Here is a 20211-nt window from a genome sequence, read left to right as displayed (position 1 = left end):
AGCTCAGCATTACTTTCCCGATACAAACTCCATATCTTGAGGAAGGGTTTTGACCCGAAACGTCACCCAGAGATGATGCCTGTCCTGCTGAGTTACTCCAGCATTTTGTGCCTATCTTCGGTGTAAATCCAGCACCTGCAGTTCCTTCCTACACATTTCTCCAGAGATGCCGCCTGACCCCCTGGGATACTCCAGCACTTTGTGTCTTTTTTAGAATTAGAGATTTTTGTTCCAAATGTGACCACAAATACATTAGATTTCCAAAATATCAGGCAAGAACAAATTAAGATTACATATTGCCTCACTATAAGGTATCAATTTAATGTTACTTTTACAAAAAACTCTTAATAGTAAAATATCCGAAAGACAAGTGAATATATCCTTGTGTCTGGTTTTCAAATTTTAGTAGTATAACGATAACTGGGAACATTCTTACAACTTATAATTTTTGAAAAGACTAATTACTACGAGACTGGTGTAAGCCCCATCATGTGTTATGTGTTAATATGCTTAATTAATAAATTCTTTCATACAAATTATACCATTAAGAATGGAATTCATACTTGACTCAGTTAATCACTTTCCAAAAGATATTTGAGAACACGTGTGATATTAAAAAATAATAAAGAAAATTAATTTTGTCTGATGCCATTTTCGTCAAATTTAGAGTAGCAACTTGTACATTGTGAATAAATAATTTAAGGAAATCCTGGTAGATGACATTTATTTCAATTAGATTTTAAAGAATGTAAGCTTCCTTTGAAAAATAATAAACTGAAAACAATCAAACTTTGTCTCCTTAACTACAATTTGTGGGCCACAGATGTGAACACTTTCCAGATGACCCTACCATCAACTCCGATTACAATTGCATCTTCATTCATAAATATATCCAGTCACTGAAGCTGGGATAAAAATAACAGGTTTTTGTTTTATTTTCAGTTCAATCAGAGCTACTTTATAGTGGTGAGCCAAATCTACTTGGAGTTAAAGCAGTTTGCAAGGCAAAACAGGAAAACTAAAAGGGCCAGGAATTTGGATTTAATTTGGTTTCTAAAATGATTTGCGTCTTTGCAGCTGAATGTTGCGGTGCTATTTAGCCTATTTCATTGTTTCCACGTCATGGAATTTATGGCAAAGTTTACAGTTTGTACTTTTAGCAGATCAAAGTGTAGCATTCAAAAGATGAATATGTGGTTTACTCACTTGGTTTGGTGTCAGGGCTCGGTGATCGAGTCATTTTCTGTACCTTACGCACAGGTTTAATGGTTTTCTTCTCTCTGGCTTTTTCACTTGCCGCTTCCTTCGTCTTACAATCGTCTGTCAACAATGGAAAGTAAAATAAGAGTTCTCTCCTGTTGGGACTATGTGTGGCAAATTTGAATTGGTTACAATTTAGTTCAAGTAATCTACAGTATTGGGAAGCAATCAAACTACACATTAGAATTTTAATAGAATGGATTCTTTCAAAATATTTTTTGCAATCAAGATCGGCTGACATTGCACCGTTAAACATATTAATATAATGGACCAATAACAGGAGTGTCATTTTCTATTTTTTAAAACACACATTTCCTTGGGATCCATAGAGGGCACTGAATGCAGAAGTTGCAGGAGGTGCACGCAAATCTTTGCCTCGCCTGTCTGTTTCACCATCATCTCTCAATGGTGGTGAGAAAGGTGCAGGGACAAGTGTTGCATCTCCTACAGTTACAGAGGAGAATGCCATCCTTTAGTTTTCTGTAAGAACCATTTCCTCCATAACTCCCTTGCTCACTCATCTCTACACATTAACCCACCTCCCAGTTCCATGACAAATCTGCAAACATCACTTTCTTCACTAATCACACTCGTCTCATCCTGAATGGAAATCTTTTTTCCTCATCTTTTCCCCACCTCCAGATCGTTACATCAATTAAATTAAGGTTTCCACCAACAGAAATCTATTGTATTTGTTAATGCTTTTGTGAATTATTTGTAGGAAAATAACTGCAGATGCTGGTACAAATCAAAGATATTTATTCACAAAATGCTGGAGTAACTCAGCAGGTCAGGCAGCATCTCAGGAGAGAAGGAATGGGTGACGTTTCGGGTCAAGACCCTTCTTCAGACTGATGTCAGGGGGGCGGGACAAAGGAATGATATAGGTGGAGACAGGAAGATAGAGGGAGAACTGGGAAGGGGGAGGGGAAGAGAGGGACAGAGGAACTATAAAGTTGGAGAAGTCAATGTTCAGAGAGACTGCCGGTGAGCCGCAGCTGCAGAACGCAGCCACACCCCCTCTTGAAGAGCCCCCTAGTGAGAGCCTCATCAGTAATGGAAGAGGGGACGCCCCGTTTCCTGAAGAATGAGGACATCTCTGATGCCCTAGTGTGAAACACCTCATCCCGGGCGCAAGTGCGGTGTAGATAGAGGAATTGGGAGTAGGGGTTAGACTTTTTGCAGGAGACAGGGTGGGAAGAACTGCAGTCCAGATAGTTGTGCGAGTCAGTGGGTTTATAGTAGATGTCAGTCACTAGTCTGTCTCCTGTGAAGGAGATGGTGAGGTCCAGAAATGGTAGGGAGATGTCAGAGGTAGTTCAAGTATATTTAAGAGCAGGATGGAAATTGGTAGTGAAGTGTTTGATGTCAGTAAGTTCTGCATGGGTACAAGAGGTAGCACCAATGCAGTCGTCAATGTAGCGGAGGTAGAGTTCGGGGAAGGGGCCAGTGTACGTCCGGAACAGGGATTGTTCGACGTACCCGACAAAGAGGAATGCATAGCTAGGGCCCATGCGAGTGTCCATAGCTACGCCTCTGGTTTGGAGGAAGTGGGAGGAGTCAAAGGAGAAGTTATTAAGGGTAAGAACCAGCTCTGCTAGGCGGAGGAGAGTGTTAGTAGATGGGGATTGGCTGGTTCTACGGTCGAGGAAGAAACGGAGGGCTTCAAGAGCATTTGCCAACCTATAGCTACACTAAATTGTCCAAATGTTGTTCTCTAAGGCGATGTTACTGACTCACTTTTGCTATAATAATGCAGCAGCATCCACATGCTAGCTCACTGATCAAGAATCAAAGGTTTTAATCTCATCATGTTTAGCAAAAAATATAAATTCAAGTAGTTAAAGAAGAATCTGGACTACAACGGTCACATTTCTTTGATCACTGTGAAACCAACCGATCTAGGCAAAACCCAATATAGTTCACTAATGTATTCCAGGCAATGAAATTTGCTTCCCTTGACCAGGCTGGACAAGACTACAAAACACAGGAGCAGAATTAAGCCATTCAGGCCATCGTCTAATCTACCATTTAATCATGACTGCCTCTAATTCTCCCTCTCAATCCCATTCTCTTGCCTTCACCCCGTAAGGAAGAAGTGGATGTGTATGGGGGGGGGGGGGGGGGGGGGGAGGGAGCGGGGGGGTTATTTGTAGGTTAGTTGCCTAAAAAATTGGAGAATATGAATATGCAGAATATGATGTGCTATTACTCTGGTTTGCATGTGGTCTCACTCTGGCAATGGAGGTGGCTAGGACAGAAAGTTCAGAATGGGAAGGGGAGTTAAAATGGGAGATCCAGCAGGCCTTGGCGACCTAGGGAAAGTGTTCGGCGAACCTAGTCTACACTTGCTTTTCCCTAATGTAAAAGATGCAACATCGGGAACACCAAATTCAGTGCGAGGTTAGAGGAGGTGCATGTGAACTCCAGTGGAAAGTACCTGGGGAGGGGGAAGTTTGGGTAGGATGTGATGAGGGAACCAAGGAGTTGCAGAGGAAGAAGTCTCTGAGGAAGGCAGAATGGGGCGAGGATGAAAGATGTAACTGGTGGATGACTCACTTTCAAGGTGGCGGAAATATAGAAAAATATGTGGATGTGAAGGCTGAAGGAATGAAAGGCAAGGACGTGAGGAACTCCATCCTTGTTCCATCTGGGGAAGGGGCGAGAGCAGAACTACAGGACTTTAAGGAGATGCGAGTGAGGAACCCATCTATGACAGCAGGGGAGAAACCATAAAAAAAGACACCCTAGAATGGAAAGTCTCATCTTGGGAGCAAATGCGACGGAAACTAAGAAATTAAGACTAGGGGATTTTATTAATTTTTCCACTACCTTTCACCCTGTCCTAAAATTCACAGACTATCTCCGACACCTCTCTCCCCTTTCTTAATCTTAGTCTCATCACAAGATAGGCCATCAACTGATGTTTATTATAAACCCACCAACTGCCAGTGATCATGCCTACACTTCGTCCCACCTGCAAAGGCGATATCCCCTTCACTCAATGGATCCCTCGCCCACATCTCCTGCGTGTCCTGTAACTCTGCTCTCGCTCCCACTCCCCCAGACGGAACATGGATAAAGTTCACCTGGTCCTTACCTTTCACCACTCCAGCTTCTGCATCCAAAATATAATTCTCTGCCATTTCCACCACTTTCAACGTGATCCAACCAATACTCACACCTTCCCATCTCCACTCTTTCCGACTTCCGCAGAAACCACTTCCTCCGCACCTCCTTGGTTCACTCATCCCTTCCCATCCAAACTACCTCCACCCTGGGCACTTTCCCTGGCAACCGCAGCAGATGCAACACCTGTCCTTGTATCTCCGCCCTCTCATCCATCCAGTCCTTCCAGGTGAGGCAGAGGTTCACAAGCACCTCCTCTTACCTCATTCATGCATTCAATGTTCCCGATGAGGCCTCCTCTACATAGGCTAGACCTATAGAAAATTTAGAACTTAATCCACAATATTGTGCATGCTGGTTTGATTTTCCCTTGGGGAAAGACTTCCTTCTGTTCACTATATATTTCTTTCCAAAACTGAGATTCAGAACCATGATCTTAAGAATGGTGGGACAAAATGAAGGGGAAGTACAATGTCCTCCTAATGCAATTTTCTGGAGAAAGTTTCTTACCTGCCAACTGGAGTGTGAAGTCCCGGTACAGATCCTTACTCATATTGTGTATTTCATCTTCACACCATACTTTGCCATCAGGAGTCCGAATTTTTATTTCTGTAGGATTGAAACCTGTCATGAAAGTAAAGGTAATGATACTTTAACTTCCTATAAAAATAAAACTCATTCATGAACCAGGCCCAGAACAACTTGAAAAGCAATAAAACAGAGAAATAAATATTCAGTTGAAGATCTTCCATCATAATTTGGAAAAATATGAAAACAATCCTGTTAAGTTGAAGAGGAGGAGGGCTGGACAGAAAGGAGATTGAAAGTGAATCCAAATGAAAATAATGGTCCTGGATCATTTGAGCACAGTGAAGGCATATAATCATAAATTACATGGAGAGATGCAAATAGACAAATAGGAACAGAGAAGAAGAAACAAAAAATAGGAAGCCTCGGTCAGTCAAGCAGCATCTCTACAAAAATAAACCATTTATTGTTTCTGATGAAGGATCCCTGATTTCTCTTTCTACAGATCTTGCTTGACTGAGTGAGTTCTTTCAGCATTTTCTATTTAAGTTCCATATTCTAGCATCTTCAGTTTTATTTATTTTCCAGAAATAAAACCATGTGAAATCCAAAACAAAGCAGTTGATGGAAATATGAAATAAAAAGCTGGAGGCAGCGGTGGAGAGAGAAAACTGAGTTAATGCGACATGTTAATGACAGTTCAAATAAAACAAATCAGAAAAAAGTTATGATAAATGCTTTTTACTACTTATATTTCTCCTGTTCAAATCATGGAATCGTAACTCATACCTGCAGATCATATGTGCAGTTCTCTGGTTTACTCAGACAATATTCCAACCACTATTATTGTATTTTATAAATTAGAATGACAATTTTATCTTGATTTTTTTCTGTTAATGAAATATGATCATATTTAGTCTTTAGCACGAAAATGCTGAAACTACCTAGGTAAATCAATGTGGCACAAAGAAAACCAGCTGCAAGTTGTGTCAGGTTTACAAAAAGTGATACACAAGATTCTGAGGAAAGCATTAGTTTGATTTCAAGGTCCACTGTTGCAGTGACTATGCCTCATTTCTTTTCAGTCGCCCTATAAACTGGCATAGGTACAAATTCACATTGGTACACCAATTTCACCAATATTGCATTATGATTATAGAATGCAAGTTGGTACGCAATGTTACAGCAATTTGCAGGAACAAAACCCTTTAACTCACTATATTTTTCAGTTATAGCGGTTAATTAATTCCACCATGTATGACTTTGAGATATTGGAGAAAACTGAAGGACTTATGGGAAACAGGGAAAACATGCAAGTTTCATGCAAAGATCACTCAAGGTCAACACTGAACACACTTTGTTGTAGCTGGAAGCCAATAATATTATATGTTGTATAAATGTGTCACCAATATTCAGCTGATGTACTATTGAAGCACAAATGTGAGTTTCCTGTTAAAGGCACCATTTAAAATAAAATAATAGGATATCTGCTGCTCTTTCAAGTGGTGTAAAATATCCCACGACTCCAAGAGTAGGAGGTCGTCTCCTATCCTAGACAATATTTATTGCTCAAACATCTCTAAATTGCCCATTGAAAATCATGCTGCTGTTTGAGAGACCTCACTATGCACAATTTGCTTGCCACTTTCCTCACATTACAATTACTTTATAAGTACATGTCAGCAGTATCTTGGAAACCAAGCTGGCTCCTTCACTTGCAATTGCAAGATTTACTTGTATCCTACCACAACCATAATCAGAAAAGGAGATGGAAAGGAACATAAAACAGTGTAGTAATGGCAGTTGTACCTTTATAGGATGGAGCAGGTGGTGCTATAGCAACCTTTCTCACTTTAGTCGTTGGAGCTGCAGTACCTACACCAAGTACAACAGGCAACTCGTGGAAGTTTAGATGCCGGTCCCTCTCGATAGACTCTTCTGAATGCTCCCGTTGCTTCCTAATCCGCTCCTTCAGTTTCTCAAGTTTGTCATCATGTTGCTTCCTGCGCATAATCTCTAGTCTCTGCATCACTGATTCAGATGTGGAACTCGGGGAAGACAGCTGAGACTGCTCTGAAGGTCGTTCATTCTTTGCATCCACATCATAGCTCACTGCCTTAGTGTGGAAGCCTTTGATGCTATCACCCTTCTGTCCCAGTGCATCTTGGCTCAGAGTTTTATAAAGTGCAGAGTTGTGCAAGGTATCAAGTGCTAACTGGTCATTGAGAAATTTCACCACAGTATCGTCCACCACAGATGATCGTGTGCTATCATTATCCAAACTGTGGTAACTCTGGTTGTCTCGCCCATATATCATCTGGTGAGTTTCACTCCCCGTCTCTTGGGCTTCACTCGAGGTCAAATTGGAAAGGAGGCGCTGTGCTTCCAGCTGGCTAGCAGTCAGATAGGGTGGGATACTGCCATCCAATTCCCTGGTACCATGGAACAAATTACCATTATTGATATTTCACTGTACTTTCAACATTATACAAAAAGGATTATATAAATCATCTGTGAGCAGCAATAATACTTAGCAAGAAAAATCACATTTGACCACACAATTATGAACATATTGTTAAGAACACTTTGAAATGTTCAGAAAACATGAAAAAGTACTCAATCATTTTTTTGTAAAGTAGCTCCTTTCCTCCATCTGACACTTAATTGAAAATGGCAATTGTTGCCAAAAGCAACAATATTATGCAAATTGACACATTAGTCCCAAACTTCAGATAGACATTGCATAAACATGAAACTTCAGCTTTCAGCATTTGGGAATTCAAGGCTAAGGAAACATGCCAATTCATACTCACATAGGAGACATCCATTATGTTAATTCCCTAATTTGGATGAATACTCTCCAAAAATGTCTACCTCCAAACTTTTATTTTAAATGCAGTTAGAGATATTGCTTCTGCCACTGTTACATGAAGGGAAACACACTGCAAAAATAAAATCTATTCTTCCATCCTCCCCTTTAGTTCACCCTTGCCAGATCCCCTTGCTTGCACAGCACTAATAATGATCCAAGCTTCTATATTCATTCCAAGCAATCTTAGAATCCTTTCGTTGGTATTGATCAAGATTATTTTCCTCGTCCTCAAATCTTGCTAATCTGGGATTCCCACACTAGATACAGCATTTGATTCAAAGATTAAGGTTTTTGTACATGATGCCAGTTTATAAGATTTTTGATCAATGACCCACAAAGTAGTCAGCCTCAACATTACCAGTTTATATTTAGCATTATTCAATCATCCATAACTTTGAACCACACCAACTCCAGATGTAATCAGATAAAGTAGGGTTAAGGAGTCCAGGATAATTGGAGGTGAGCTCAGTTCTCTTTTTCATGCTCCCAATAAGTCATTCTATTGTCCATACTTAGAACAAAAACTTGTGTTAATTCATTATAGTCTATCACTGGTAGTATTGACATTGCAATGCCTTTGTTATGAGAGAGAGCAATGGGCACGTAACAAGTTTGCACAGTTCACATTATAATTATAGGAGAGGTGAAAGTACATACCTCTCAACATACCTATATGAAGCTAAAGGATCCCTAAATTCTACTTGATTGTTCTTCTTAATATTGCTTTCCAAGGTTGTAGATCTCAAGGGGCTCCGAGACATTTTGTCCTTTCGCAATTTATTGCGACTGTTGGACTTGCCAGCTGAAGCACTCCCCACAGAGTCTTCCACATACCTTCCATCTGAAATGGATTTAAAAAAGAACTTTAAACAAAAAGCATACATTTTCCCCCCTCACATAACTGAAATTGAACACAGTCAGCATTATAGTTTTTATTTCACTGCAACTCTATCAAATGCAAGTGAAAGGACCAAATACATAACCACAAAATTTTCTTTGGAGTTTGAGATGCTTGGGAGCATTTTGCCATACGCAAATCCAAGCCATGGCAGTTGCACGTAATTACTTCTATGAACCTCAAACATTAAAGCAAAACCCAAGAAATTCCATGTGGAAGATCATAGAAAAACACTAGATATAGGTAATAGAATGAAAGGGAAGAATGTCATGAAGAAAATTTACAATTGAAAAGTTGCAGATCGGGAGCTAATTTAATTTGTTAAGAGCGTTTTGGATGAAATTAGTCTGTTCTTGCATGACTCTTAGCAACCTCTATCACAATGACATAGATGAACAGTAACTAGCAATAGCATAATTCTCAACAGATATTTCACACTAGAAAACTGGACACCATAAACTAACTATATATGCTATGTAACTCAGTGAACCTCGTGTTCTTAGAGCTGGGTCAAAGATTTTAGATTGAATCTTGTCAGTATGCCTTATACAAATTGCCGCATGACTGCATGTGGTTCCTTCCGTCTGCAGAGTGGGGCTTGTGCTACTTTTGCATAATAGTTACTTAAGCTTGAAAGAAACACAACGAACACAAAAGTAAATTCTAGCATGATTTCAATAGTCTATTTCAGACCCAACAACAATATTAGCCAAAAAACCTTCAGAGATTCAAATAAACTTTCAAGCCTACCTCTAACACTGCAAAGACAAGCATTTGGAAATAGACCATTATAAAATGTGAAAGTCATGGGGAGCATCACAGGAGGGAGTGGGACTAGGGTAGGGCGGAGATCCACAACTTGAGGTTTAATAGCTTCAATGTTTCAATAATTCTTCTAGAATACAGCCAAATATTGCTACATACAGTTCCCCCAATTCATAAATATGCCAATAATCTGGAACACTCAGGACATTGGTGACGCAAAACCAGCAGAATCTTTGGACTTTTGGAACATTATTCCTACTAATTGCTCACCAAATTGACTTTATTTAAAAGGACTTAATAAATTTATATTATATAAATTATTACAAATTTTCCATGAACTTGGTCAGATTGTAGCATGCATGGGAACCAAGGGCCAAAGCATTGGAAGGGAGCACAGGAATCAACACATGGTATGCTAGATGCCAAACGATCAGGATTTCCCAACAGTCAGGAAGAAAATTATTGGTGTTTTACTGTAACTGGAGAAAAAATATAACTGTTCAACCTCAAGGTCTGTTCCAGGATGCATTTTCATAGAAGCTATTAAAAATTTTCACGTGATAAATGGTTACCATTGCTCTATGTTCAAGTAATGATTTTGCTTTCTGCACTTCCTTTCCACTTACCCTTCCTACTGACTTTTCTGGTAGCACTGCCCAAGGATTTCTTGTTGTCCATCACAGTATCCAAGACAGCAGTACTGGTAGGAACAGCTTCCAATCTGTTCTCTATGTGTCGCAACTTCAAATAAAAAGTAAATATTTAAAGGAAATAACATGATTATTGCAAAACATGCTTAAACTCTTCATTGTTCTACATCTGATATATGCAGAAATCAGGAGAACACTATTAAAGAGCAACATTTTTGAAGCTGCGTAGATGAAGAAAAATTTACAGAGAGATCAAGGTACCTTGCAGTTCTGCCATTAGAATAGAAGATGGCCCTAGAAATCCTGAAAGATTAAAACAGCACAGGGTACAATTTGGTGCAGAGGGCTAAAATATGTTACAAATGGTAAGGGGACAGACAGATGACAGGAGCACAAGAAATCTGGAACTGAAAGCTAGACATATAGATATAAAAACTGGAAACAAAAAGTGAATAGGATTAGAGAGTTATGTACAAGGAAGAAGAGAATGAAATGTGCAGGCCAGCATGAAGGTGGGAAAGTATGAAGCGTGAATAATCCAAAACACTAACTCAGTCACTAACTCACAAATTGTTGCATAAAGAGCATTCATAAATAACTTTTGGAGTATAACACAGAACATGAGCAAATCTATATTGACAAGAGCATATACCACCTCCACCCTGCAGAACGACTGCCCCATTTCAGGACACTATGAATTATCACAAGTAAAAAGCATTGAGATACTTACAGCAGCTTTAGTCTGGTGGACTGTATCCCATGCAGAGGCCACATCTAAAACACAATAACCAAATTGCATTTATAACATCTTCAAACTTTTCCCAAATTCTAATTAAACATGAGGTGCAATAAACTTCCTCACTCTTATCCATTTTAATTTAGAAGATTTTGATGTATTTGTAATTATTAAAAAGCCAGTACTAAAGGGGCCTCCTCTTGGAGTTTAATAGAATTGTTAGTAAGTTAAATCAGTGAGAGCAGGATTTGCCGTAATCAAATATCAAGTTTACATAGTATACCAGGACATCGACAGTTTGCGACAACTACCAGTAGGGTAATTACTTTATCCGGAGTTCAAACCCAAGTGATAAATAGAAGTCTGTAGATGCTGGAACTCAAAAAGAAATGCTAGAAACACAGCAGATTTAGCGGCAGAGAGAATTAACATTTCAAATTGAAGTCCTTTGTCAGATCTAGGAAAGAGAAAAGTGTTTTAAAGGTACAGAGAGGGTGGAAAAAGAATGCATAAGTAAGGGGAAATTGTTCATAGGACTCAGGCAGGGTTGTCATGGTGATAAGCTGTTAGAAGTCACTTGGCAGATAGGTTTATCAGAACAGTTTTATAAAAATCAAAGAAACATAAAAGTTATGAAATGCAGACTTGTGTAAGATCAACCAAGCAGTTCTAATGGACAGTAAAAGAGTCAATATTTCAAATGGATGACCACCATCAGAATTGGTTTATTTGGCAGGAGTCAACAGTTAGGTAAGAATGAGAGTGTGTGATAGGGATTAAGTGTAGTTTATGCATATGCAATATTAATTCAATTTTTCTCACTCCACCATCAATGCCTGAAATGTTGGGCATTTACAATCGCTCTGACCCACATGCAATGGCTTTTTTCCCACCACACCATCTCGTGCGCCATCTCACTGCCATCATTAATTTCCAATTATTTTAATAACAGCCCCACAGCAACCCGAACCTTGCCCTATCAGAAATATCTTTTTGGCCTATCCTATTGTACCCCATCTTCTCTATTACTACATCTCTCTCTTTCCCAATTAAGAAGCCTTCAACTTGAAACATTGTTGCTCTTTTCACATATGCTATCTAACCTGCTGAGTGTTTTCAGCATTTTATTTTTACTTCAAATCCAAGTACTGGTGACCCATTAAGGACTTTTGGTTGCTGTTTACAAGATGCCTGTTCAATTGTTAAAATGCAATAAAAATCTAAGTCCAGTTATTTGAACAATATCAGTGAGATGCAAAATGATACTTTCTACCTGGAATATCTATAACTATCAACCACTCTAAGGTGAAATAAGGAGTAAGCTCGCACTGCCTCCCAATAGTCACCTATCCATGTCCTCTAAGATGCTGCCTGACCAGCTGAGTTACTCCAGCACTTTGTGTCCTTTTGTTCATTAACTAGCTGTTTGTTTCTACCACTTGTATAATAATACCTTACTTGGTTATAGCAGAAAATTGGCAATAACGGGCCCCATCCTCTATGGTCCGCTCTGAGGGATTACTGTATAATTGGTAGGATCTTAATGCTGTTATAATGGATTAATGATCTGACTACCGAATATCATTGCATTGCATTTGCTTTTAACCATTTACTTCAGTAAACTATGACTATACCTCGCCTTGGATCCCAGCTCTGCATTTGTTCCTGGTTTCGTGGAGATGCCTCATTAGATTTGCTGCCCCACATCATTAGCTTAGCTAAAAAACAAAAAGATAAGTAAATTAATGATACTGATTCGTGGATTCCAATTCTGTTCCTGGTCAAATTTCAAAACCGATTTGCTAGTGATAGTTTAGGTGCCTTCTTCAAACTAGCCCTGTTGAAATATGCACATATGTCAATATGTTGTTGACATCAACAAATCTTGGTGTTCCAATCTTGAATTGTTCCACCAATAAGAGAATAATGCTAAGGCCAGTCTTTTGCATGTTCCAAGGTCACAAAGTGCCCAGTGGAGAAACTAAATAACACAACATCAAAGAGGACCAAATTGCCTGAGTTTTGAGAGAATTATGGGTCTCAGGAAATCATGGTTTCTGAGGGCAAAGGATAGACCATACTCTTGATATTGGACTCAGATTCATTTGCTGGCATTTTTTTGGTGCAAATTTCCATTTCCCAAGAACCTATATCATATATTTTCAAATTTCTGCAAGGTGAGTGTTCAAAATGAGGGGCATTTTATCACAGCAGGGTAAAAAAATTGTGCTGTGTGCAACCCATGCAATGTCCCAATCAAGTTTTCTTTTAAAAAGTGGAAAAGCTTCCCAGCGTCAGCAGCAACATCACTATGAGCGGCTAACGATGCCCAGAATACATACATGACTACAGTATCACAGGAGAAGCACCAATAATATCCTCAGTACACATCCATTAATAGTCGCCGCACAATTACCTCATTTACCAGGCATTGGTCAATGGGCTTTTTCTCAGTCCAATGGATAGAACTGCCAAAATATATTACATTTCACATTTTTTGATAAGTATGGTCTCATTATACTCACCTCTTCCTCCAAATACTGATTACACATGGACGAAGGTAGAAATTAAGGCAAACTAGTGCTCAGTTAGCTCTCCAAAAGGATTTGAATAAATATTTTCCGCTTAATTTCAGTTCAGGTGTATTATTGTTATATGCATCGAGGTACAGTAAAAAGTTTTGATTTCCAGAGTTGCAAGCAGATATTGCTAAACATATGCGCAATACCTGCTAAAATGTTTAGCAATATCTGCTATTTAAATTATGGCAAACTCAAGTACAATGGGTAGAGCAAAGGGGAAGATATAGATTGAAGAATATAGTTCTCAGCATTGTAGCGCACCAGTTCCATAGACAAAGTTCAATGTCCACATGGGGTAGAGGTGAAGTGGACAGTACACTAGCTTATTTTAAGACTGTTCAGAAGCCTGAAAACAGTGAGGAATCTGCTGTTCCCAAGTCTGGTGGTGTAAGCTTTCAATCTTCGTTTCTTCTGCCCGACAAGAGAAAAAAAGAAATGCCCAGGGTGGGACAAGTCTTTGGATATGTTCGCTGATTTTCTGAGGCAGCATGGCGTGTAGATGGAATAAATAAATCCTACATAAAATACTAATTTACAAGGCTTTCAATGAAACATTCATGTCCAATTCCATCCAACTCAGTTGTGTAAGGCATTCTGCTCACAAGGTAAACCCAGGACCACTTATCTGCAATATATAGTTAAATATACTTATTTAACTTTCACCTACATAGTAATATATGGACCAAAATAAGTCTTTGCATATGGCAGTATTCTCTATATAAATTCTCAACTTATCATTAAGTTCACATGACTACGCTGATGCAAAGCTGTGTGATATTACTTTTGAGACAATTGGGTCAAAGTACAATATCAAGCTATGATTAAAATCAAAATGAAACATTAACTTGGTCTCCACATACAATTGAATATTTCTAGTATTTTTTAATTTCAGATTTACAGAATTAGAAATATTTTGTTTTATCCAATGGTTAATGTCCACAAAGATATGATCTTGATGTAGACTAGCGTATTCCAGTGAGTAATTATTCACTCCTGCTGCATTTCTAAATATATGCCTTAGATATCTTATCGGTTCTATAAAAAATAAACTCAATATCACATTTTCTTAAAAAGAGTGTTTGAACTCAATGCCTCTCCCAAGAGTTCCATAAGAGGAGGAGACCTGGTATAATTCATCAAATATGAAACTCAGACTTTAATGTCACGCTTCTTGATTTCAATTTAGACCAGGGATCTCCACATCCGGCCCGCCATGAGATTTTATCCAGCCCGCAGCAAGCACTTAGGCGGCGGGTACTGGAGGCACAAGCAGCCGGTGAAGGTTCACCGGAGAGGGGATCGCCACCGACCCAGAGCAGGGACTAGGCGAGAGATTGCAGCACCCCCTCGCAAACAACAAACCCAAGGAAACTTCCCTCCTCGCCGCCACCACCGCCGCTCACCTCGGGGAGAGAGGGGAGGGGGGGTGAAGGAGAGTGTCAGGGTAGAGGGAGCAACGGGTGAGAGCGGGAGTGCGGGGTATCAGAGGGTCCGGTGAAGGAACGCCGCCACTTGCGGGTGCTGCTCCCTCCCTCTCTCTCCTCCCCCTCTCTCCCAGCGCCAGCGAGATCTGCGCCGCTCCTCCACTCTTCCCCGGCCCCAACTCCCTCTAATGCAGCGAAATAAGAACAAACACAAGTAAAATCTCCCTCCTCATCGCCCCCGGGGATGCGGGGCTTCTAAGAACAACTACAACACTTGTGTTTGTTCTTATTTCGCTGCGTTACAGGGAGACGGGGCCGGGGAAGAGAGTGGAGGAGTGGCACAGATCTCGCTGGCGCTGGGAGAGAGAGAGGGAGGGAGCAGCCCCCGCAAGTGGTGGCACTCCTTCACCGGACCTTCTGACACCCTCCCCACGCTCCTGCTCTCACCCGCTGCTCCCTCTACCCCAAATCTTTCCACCACCCACTCTCTCTTCTCCCCCCCCACTCTCTCTTTCCCCCCCCACACTCTCTCTCTCTCCCCTCCCCCTCTCCCCTCTCCCCCCCCCCCCTCTCCCCTCTCTCCCCCCCAGTGGTGGTCACTGTATTTCTGTTTTATAAATAATTGTATACCTACGGTGTATACATATTCCAATATTTCAGGCTTTTTAAAAATTGAATATTATTTTTGTTGCCATATAAACCTAATGTAAACTAATCTAATCTAGTTTAACCTTTCCTAATCTAATCTAACATAACCTAGTCTAAACTTTGAGTTCATTAAATTTATAAAACTCACACTTCTTTATTTTTTCCTACGGCCCGCAAAAATGTGCCAAATATATAATGTGGCCCTCATGCTGAAAAGTTTGAAGGCCCCTCCCTGATTTAGACGATCCTCCATACCAGTTATTAATTAGAAGGGTGTATTGCTCTCAGTATCATTCATTTAACATGTGCAACAACCTTGGTTTTGTCCTAGCTATTCGTTGCAAGATGTACCATTCACTACTTTAGCAATTTTTGCCAGTTTCCTTATATCTTTGAAGTTTATTATTTCCAAATCTATAAAATCACTACTATTCATCACATTTTTATAAGATTTTCCAGATTTGTTCTTTAATTTCTCTTGCCAAACTTCACGTCCATTGAAGTTATCACTGCTGCCAATAACAGGTGCAATAGAAATTTGCTCCTTCCACATTAAAAAGAAAACACCCCTAATTTCTCAATGTAGTCATCATATGGCAGTTTCATTACTAACACCTCATTTGATATGCTGGCAAAATCTGCCAAGATGTGCATTTCACTATTGCAGAACTGCCATTGTAACTTTGCTTTCACCCATCACATATTGTCCTGACATGACCTTCTCCATTGTCTGTTCAAGACAGTAAATTCTGATAACATCACTAAAAGAATCACCAAAATATCATGACCTCTGCAAAAACCAATAAACATTGAACGTGTCACACCCAAATCCATAAAACAAAATCGAAACAATAAAACTAACAGTTTGATTGAAAGGAAATAGCTTCCACCTTTAGACTTTAGAGATTTAGCGAGAAAACAGACCCTTTGGCCCACTGAGTTCGCGCCGTCCAGCAATCACCCCACACATTAGCACTATCCTACACACTGGGGACAGGTTACAATTTACAGAAGCCAATTAACCTACAAACCTGTACGTCTTTGGAGTGGGGGAGAAAACTGAAGCACCCGTAGAAAACATGCAGTCACAGGGAGAGCGTACAAAATCCGTACAGACACCCGCAGTAAGGATCGAATCCGGATCTCTGGAGTTGTAAGGCAGTAACTCTACCGCTGTGCCACTGTGCCACCTCTGCTGAGCGAAAAAAAATTGAATACAACAAAATTCCACAAGCACAAGTTTATGGTTAGGGGCTTTATGCTCTCATTCTTACATTTAATCTCCAAACACAAACTGCACCCAACTATTCAATACGTTAATAGAAGGTGGAGCAATTGAAAGATTCAATCAATGAAAATTGTATGCCATTTGTCAGGCACTATTCTTCATCTCAGTTATCCAGGCATCTGTTATGCTATTTAAACACCAAACTCAACTTTACGCAAGGCATTTCTCCATGTACAAGTGACTCACATGAAATTACAGCTACCAAAAAAAAATTGCCAACCAACCACTTTAAAGCTGCTGTTCAACACAACTATCAGATTATTCCCCACTTAATCACATATACCAATCTAGCAAATATAGAACCAGTAAAACAAAGAGAGAAGAGCTAACAGCAAACACCAGACCCCACTACAGAAATTAGATTTTCCAAGGCTATTCATGGCATGTAAAATAGGTCATTTATGAGATAAATAAAACATTCAAAATGCCTTTATCCAGCAAAGATTGTTAAAGGAAATAATTATCCAAATTATCCAGTTTGGATAATTATTTCCTTTGACAACAGAGCTTGAAAGCTTTACTAACTCAATACAAAGTTAGAATTTGGTTGCTTCCATTCCTTCCCATTTCTATCATATATCGGACAGACATATTCTGCTGCATGATTCTTCATCTGAATTAATTCCACAAACTTCATTTTCCAAGGCACACAAATTAATTCAACATTTGCAATATGATTGCATTAACATGACTATGATTTGAGAGCTCAACTGTGCAATTTCAAAGTTTGGATATTGCTTTAGAGTCTCTCTTCTGTACAGGACTGCCATCTTTCTTTTCATAGTCCAGGTAACTGGAATTTAACAGCATGTCCACAATTACACCATTTAAATTACAGATTTGCCACTTTAAGACTCATTTGCAATTTGAATTGGATACTGTTAACTTATACTCTTAAATACATGAGAAATAAATGGGAAATTTATATAACACCTCCAAATGTTACTTGTGTAATTTGAGAAGGGATATGGGGGTGGGGGATAGAAAGGAAATTAGTGAACTCTAATTAACTAAGCAAATTAGTGAACTAATGAATAATGTGTGAATCATTCACTAATGATTAATTCATTAGTGAAAGAATCAATGCCTTCTTTGGCAGGCAATGATTCAATGGATGGAAGTTATATATTAGTAAACATGATACTAATATGTGATAAATAAGATACTAGTGTTGGAGAAAAAAAGCATTTTGGATATAAGGTGCATTCCATCATTGACAACTCTCTCCCTCAGTCTTTAATAGATTAATTAAAAGAAAACTTTGGTGGAAAGAGAAATAATTAATATTTCAGGTCAAGAAACAAATTCTGAAAAAAGGTATTCAAACTGAAAAGTTAACACAATTGTCTGATCTGCTGAGTGTTTCCAGCATTTACTGTTTTATTTCAGATTTCTTGCATCTGCAGATTTTGCTTTACACTAAATTGTTCGATTAGTTTACATTATCGGACAATTTTTAATTCATTGTATCAAATGACCGACACAAGGTAAAAAGTAAATTAGGTGTGGCATAATTTTAGCAATTTTTATGGTACTATATAGAGCAACAAACATGACCAAATGACCAATGATGCAACTGATGAGTGCTACAAGAACAATTACTAAAAATATCATGCTATTCTCAGTAACATTGTTAACTTTCCTGCTGAGCTTTCTGATCCAGGTTGGTATGAGCAAGAGATAAATAATTTTCCTGTTATTCACTTCAACCATTCCCATTCAGTAATTCACTAGCAGAGCCAGTAATAAAGCAAAGTATGGGGGCTTAGATACAAGAAAACTTCTGCCATCTTCAAAATGCAGGGTTAATAGACGAAAAATCATCTCTTTAAAAAAATGTCTAATTGAATTACTGTTTGTTCTAATTGTACTATGTTCTCTGTTCTTCACAGTGTGTCCGAACTAAACAATGAGCTGCTTTTTCTCCATGTGCCAGCTTTAAATTTAGTGACACTTTTGACCAGCTTGAAACCCATGGGTTTTAAAACAAAAAGGTCCTTTGTGATTTTTTAAAAATTAAACACAAACGAACAAAAAATTCCCAAATAATTTCTGGGGGGAAAAAAACTAAAAAGACATACTTAAATGAAACCAAATTATTTCCCTTCACTTTGCCTTGACTTTATTTGCCAGATTTTTCATGCAGTAGCAACTATGAACTATTGGCAACTAGAGAATAAATGTATTTCCATTTGTACTTTCCTTGTACTCTCAGATTGCAAAACAATAAGTTATTTTAACTACACCACAGGGAGCTCAAGATCCGATCAAGGCATTTAAAAGTGAGGGGTGTAAATCAAGATAAAAACAGAAAAACGATTTAACCTGAGCAGTGAAATAGTTATCGAGGAGAGGTGGTCACAGCCATCAATAACACAGGCAGTTCCTTTGTGGAATACCCATGAGGAAACCCAGAGGTAGGGCACATAGTAGCTTGAAAAAAGTTGATAAATATTAGCTAAAGAATGTTCAAAAATTAATATGGATAGTAACAATAATCTGGGACTAATGGATTGATGTGACATCTTTCTGCAATGTAAAAATCAACAAATGGAAAGCTTTCATAATTTGAAGGTACATTTCCCTCCAGTCTTTACCTAAATTACAATAGTACTCAAACTCAGTGGGACAAAAATGCCTTATTTCTTATTTATTAAGTCTCAGGTGAAACACTTATTTCAGAAAATGACAAATGCGATGTAACCATGTTTCAATAAAATCTTGACCCAGTTTGCTATGTAGCACAAAAACCACATTAAAAACCTGTATTGGGAACATGGGAAAGCCATTTAAAATCCCAACAATTCAGCTCATTAGCAATTTTTCCAGCTAATTATTTATGAAGTCATAAAGTTAGTTATGCAGTACAGAAACAGGCCCTGTGGTGTAATTCATCAATGCTGGTCAGGCTTTATAAGTGAGCAGGTCCCATTTGCCTGCATTTGACCCATATCCCTCTAAACTTCTCCTATCCATGTACATGTCTAAATGTATTTTAAACGTCACAATTGTGGCCATCTCTATAGCTTCCTCTGTCAGCTCATACCATATGCTCATCACACTGTGAAGAAATTGCTCATGAGGTCACTTTTAAAACTTTACCCTCTCACTTTAAACCCAGGACCTATAGTTCCTGGGAAAAGGACTGACCATTCACCTCATAATTTTATATAACTCATTAAGGTCACTATCAGCTTCCACACTCCAACGAAAAAAACATCGCCACCTATCCAGCCTCTGCTTCTAATTCAAGTCCTCAAGTCCTGGTAACATCCTGATTAATCTTTTCCGCAGTCTTTCCAGCCTAATGACATTTAAAAAATGTACAGTAAACCTATCGAAGCAGAAACACACTGAGGGACATCCATAAAATAATAATAAGGCATTCAAAAAATCCTGTTAATACAACGAACATATTGGGCCAGAATATA

General features: G+C 39.0%; 1 protein-coding gene across 2 annotated transcripts in view; it reads right to left on the bottom strand.

The window, feature by feature from the left end:
• cep350 (centrosomal protein 350) overlaps positions 1 to 20211 on the bottom strand; it is a 130040-nt gene that overhangs the window by 101667 nt on the left and 8162 nt on the right. For both annotated transcript variants that reach the window (XM_078407457.1, XM_078407458.1), the window contains exons 2-8: positions 12473 to 12556; positions 10833 to 10876; positions 10079 to 10193; positions 8459 to 8630; positions 6727 to 7349; positions 4900 to 5013; positions 1207 to 1320 (exon numbers count right to left, since the gene is read on the bottom strand). In XM_078407457.1, coding sequence (XP_078263583.1) covers positions 1207 to 1320; positions 4900 to 5013; positions 6727 to 7349; positions 8459 to 8630; positions 10079 to 10193; positions 10833 to 10876; positions 12473 to 12548 — 1258 coding nt within the window. In that variant the 5' untranslated portion in view covers positions 12549 to 12556. The remainder of the gene's footprint in view (positions 1 to 1206; positions 1321 to 4899; positions 5014 to 6726; positions 7350 to 8458; positions 8631 to 10078; positions 10194 to 10832; positions 10877 to 12472; positions 12557 to 20211) is intronic.

This window comes from Rhinoraja longicauda, chromosome 11, assembly GCF_053455715.1.
Source record: "Rhinoraja longicauda isolate Sanriku21f chromosome 11, sRhiLon1.1, whole genome shotgun sequence".
Taxonomy (NCBI): Eukaryota; Metazoa; Chordata; class Chondrichthyes; order Rajiformes; family Arhynchobatidae; genus Rhinoraja; species Rhinoraja longicauda.
Note: the sequence above shows the minus strand (reverse complement) of the source record. Positions and strands in the feature narration are given on the sequence as shown.